The sequence below is a fragment of the Hyla sarda genome, chromosome 6, assembly GCF_029499605.1.
Source record: "Hyla sarda isolate aHylSar1 chromosome 6, aHylSar1.hap1, whole genome shotgun sequence".
In the NCBI taxonomy this organism is placed as follows: Eukaryota; Metazoa; Chordata; class Amphibia; order Anura; family Hylidae; genus Hyla; species Hyla sarda.
This window is the reverse complement of record NC_079194.1, coordinates 125,480,068-125,484,050: the sequence shown is the minus strand read 5'-3', so window position 1 is coordinate 125,484,050 and position 3,983 is coordinate 125,480,068. Positions and strand designations below refer to the sequence as shown.

General features: G+C 43.8%; 1 protein-coding gene across 2 annotated transcripts; it reads left to right on the top strand.

Moving 5' to 3' along the window:
* The first annotated feature begins 262 nt into the window (after positions 1–262).
* LOC130277610 (protein spinster homolog 1-like) lies at positions 263–3,583 on the top strand. 2 transcript variants are annotated; one of them, XM_056528313.1, is made up of 2 exons: positions 263–402; positions 2,028–3,583. In XM_056528313.1, exon 2 carries the CDS (start codon positions 2,053–2,055, stop codon positions 3,559–3,561), a length of 1,509 nt encoding a protein of 502 aa, XP_056384288.1. In that variant the 5' UTR covers positions 263–402; positions 2,028–2,052; the 3' UTR covers positions 3,562–3,583. The 2 variants fall into 2 exon arrangements, with proteins under 2 accessions (XP_056384288.1, XP_056384289.1); XM_056528314.1 differs by lacking the exon at positions 263–402 and adding an exon at positions 500–894.
* The last annotated feature ends 400 nt before the right edge of the window (positions 3,584–3,983 follow it).

Genomic DNA, 3,983 nt, shown 5'->3' with positions numbered 1-3,983 from the left:
AGACAAGCTTTCAGGATTCCGCCCTTTATCAAGTCTAATAGTCAAGGACTAATGATCAAAGGACTTGATAAATTATCAGGGAGGAATCCCGAAAGCTTGTCTCTCCAAAATTCTGTTAGTCCAATAAAAAAGGTATTACAATCTGCATCACTGGACTAATACGGCTACAAACATTTACTATACAGATATACACATACCTGAAGATGGTTTAGAACCTTGTGATGTCACACATGCTTGTGATGATGTCATCGTAAGCTGTACAAGGAGGTGCGCGCCGGCTGCAGTCTCTTCAGTGTGTTTTGCATTCACAACCTGTGGTGCAAAGTGTTTGTTAGAGAGTTTCTATTTGCGATAGAGAATTCGAGATTTTGACCGTTCCTTGTCTGAAGAGAGAACCACAAGGTAAGTCTCAGCCTCTTCTATTCATACATACACAGGGCATTTTGTTTGTCAGGGTTTATTTTATTGTTGTTGCTTTTTTTTTAGAGCAATAAAAAACAAGAAATTAATTTCCAAAAGAAGTAACAAAAGTTATATTCCTCATAGCATTGTGACAATACTTGGCTTAGGCATTAAACATAATAAAACGCACAGATAGTATCATGACCAGAGCTTTTTCTTGCAAAACTGCTAAAATGCAATTATGCCCAAAAAAGTCCCCAAGAAAAAGAGTCCTAATTCATGAAGTTCTAAAAGATATAAGTCTATGAGAAAGATTTGGTGGTGTAGTAAAAGAATGACAGAAAGATTAGGGCAGAAATATAATAGTATATAATAGAATTCTGTGTGTACTAACAATAGAAATACTCCGGGTACTCCGAAAGGGAAAACATTTTTCAAATCAACTAGTGGCAGAAAGTCATATAGGGTACGGATAGATCCCAATGAGGTGGGGTAGGTTCATTATTAGTAAATGTATATAGCGGGATAGCCCAATTGTATCTACAGTATGAAGTTCACATGGCCCAGTGACCATACAGCCAAGCCCTTATAATCCGCCATTAATAGGACAGATTCAGGGTTGTCAGATATTACTAGGACCGGACAGGTTTAGGGTTATCAGATATTACTAGGACTGAACAGGTTCAGGGTTATCAGATATTACTAGGACCGGACAGGTTCAGGGTTATCAGATATTACTAGGACCGGAAAGGTTCAGGGTTATCAGATATTACTAGGACCGGACAGGTTCAGGTTTATCAGATATTACTAGGAACGGACAGGTACAGGTTTATCAGATATTACTAGGACCGGACAGGTTCAGGGTTATCAGATATTACTAGGACCGGAAAGGTTCAGAGTTATCAGATATTACTAGGACTGGACAGGTTCAGGTTTATCAGATATTACTAGGAACGGACAGGTACAGGTTTATCAGATATTACTAGGACCGGACAGGTTCAGGGTTATCAGATATTACTAGGACCGGAAAGGTTCAGGGTTGTCAGATATTACTAGGAACGGACAGGTTCAGGGTTATCAGATATTACTAGGACCAGAAAGGTTCAGGGTTATTAGATATTACTAGGACTGGACAGGTTCAGGCTTATCAGATATTACTAGGACCGGACAGGTTCAGGGTTATCAGATATTACTAGGACCGGACAGGTTCAGGGTTATCAGATATTACTAGGACCGGACAGGTTCAGGGTTATCAGATATTACTAGGACCGGACAGGTTCAGGGTTATCAGATATTACTAGGACCGGACAGGTTCAGGGTTATCAGATATTACTAGGACCGGACAGGTTCAAGGTTATCAGATATTACTAGGGCCGGACAGGTTCAGGGTTATCAGATATTACTAGGACTGGACAGGTTTAGGGTTATCAGACATTGGTAACCTCAGGGAAGACGTCTCCATATAAAACACTTATAGAGAAGCGTCTTCTTCTGAGGTTGCGATGGTCTTAGTGTTATCTTGTGGTCCTGTGCTGGACATTTCTGCTCTGTATGAAGGATCTATTGTATAATGACAGAAATGATGACATGTTGTCTAATGTGTTCACTTATCTCTCTCTCTCTAGTGTTTTCAGGCTCTGACCTGTGACCATGGCCTCTCCACAAGACCCATTGCTGAAGGAGGAGGAAGAAGCAATGGAGGACCATAGTGATATGGATGTAGAAAAGGGCGATATCCCTGAGAGGCAGAACCTGCCATCTCTAAGCGTGATGTCCACCGCACGTTCCATCATCACCGTAGTGATCCTCGCCTTTGTTAATTTGCTCATCTATGCAAATCGCTCCAGCGTGGCGGGGGTGCTGCCTTATATACAGAAAGCATATGACACCAATGCTAGTCTGTCCGGCTTATTGAATACATTGTTCATTGGAAGCTACGTGCTGGTCGCACCAATTGCCGGATATTTGGGCGACCACTGTAATAAGAAATATACTGTTTGCGCAGGAGTCATCGTTTGGCTGAGCATGACACTTACCCTGTCATTCATCCCTGACGGGTACTTCCTGCTCTTCCTGCTGATGAGTGGACTGGTTGGAGCAGGAGAGGCGACTTTCTGCACCATCGCCCCCTCCATCATTGCAGACCTTTTTACAAGTGACCAGCGGACCCGCATGCTGAACGTGTTTTACTCCGTCATACCTGTAGGCTGCGGACTTGGATACATCATCGGGCCCAAAGTGACTGATGCAGCAAGGGGCGATTGGCACTGGGCATTTCGGGTCACCCCTGGCCTGGGCCTCATAGCTGTGGCTTTGATGATTTTGGTCACAAAGGAGCTTCCAAGAACGACTACAAACGGGAAGAAGAACAACAAATCCCAGAAGTTTGCCAAATGGGCGACAGATCTGAAAAAACTATTTAAAAATCGAAGCTTCATGTTAACCACCATGGGATCGACGGCGGTATCCTTCATAGTGGGAGCCATAGGTGTATGGGGTCCGTCATACCTGACCCACGCACGAACACTCCTACAAGAGAAGGACCCTTGCCGTGCTGAACCGTGTGACTATCACGACATCCTAATATTTGGTGTGGTTACAGTCGTCTCTGGCATTCTGGGAGTTGTAGCAGGGTCAGAGATAAGTAAAAGATATCGCAAATCCAACCCACGGGCGGACCCGCTTGTGTGTGGCTGCGCGATGATGCTCTCTGCCCCTTTTCTTCTGTTGGCATTGACTTTTGGCAACATCAGCCTCGTTGCCACCAACATCTTCATCTTCATCGGAGAGACGCTTCTGTCAGTAAATTTCACCCTCATATCTGACATTATACTAAAAGTAGTAACTCCGTGGAGGAGATCTTCAGCCCTGGCCGTGCAGATGACAATCTATCACCTCCTAGGTGACGCCGGCAGCCCGTACCTCATCGGCCTGATATCTGACACCTACGAACGAGGATATGCCAAATCCTCTCTTCTGAAATACCGCAGCCTGGAGTATGCCCTCATGACCTGCACCATAATGGCAGTCATCGGAGGGGCCTTCTTCATGGCCACGGCCCTATATATAGAGAGGGACGAAAAAGAAGCAGAGATGGAATCAGAACCTCCGTCATCCTCCTCACTGCTTCCTGCCGATGAGGACCGCGCTTCAGACTGAGGAAAAGTCATTGCTTACCTTTATCTCGTTTACTTCATTAAAATAAATTAAGAAAAAAATAGCTGCATTTGTTCTATGTTCCACTTTACCCCATAAAAACATTCTCTACCTATCCAACTGTGTCCAAACCCCAAATAGAAAAATGTAAATCTCCTCCCAAGACTAGTGTTGCTCGCGAATATTCGCAATTCGAATATTATTCGCGAATATCGCATATTCGCGAATTCGCGAATTTCGCGAATATAGCGCTATATATTCGTAATTACGAATATTCGTTTTTTTTTTTTCACAGTACACATCACAGTGATCACCCCTCTCTGCTTCCAGCTTGTGTGGTGTAAAGACTTGTGTGGTGTAAAAAAGGCTGTAATACTACTGTGTGAGACTGGCGTGCGAAAATTCGCATATGCGAAAATTAACAT

Bases quoted from the DNA above. Each gene is read 5' to 3' on its own strand.
- LOC130277610 (XM_056528313.1), top strand. From the start codon at position 2,053: ATGGCCTCTCCACAAGACCCATTGCTGAAGGAGGAGGAAGAAGCAATG.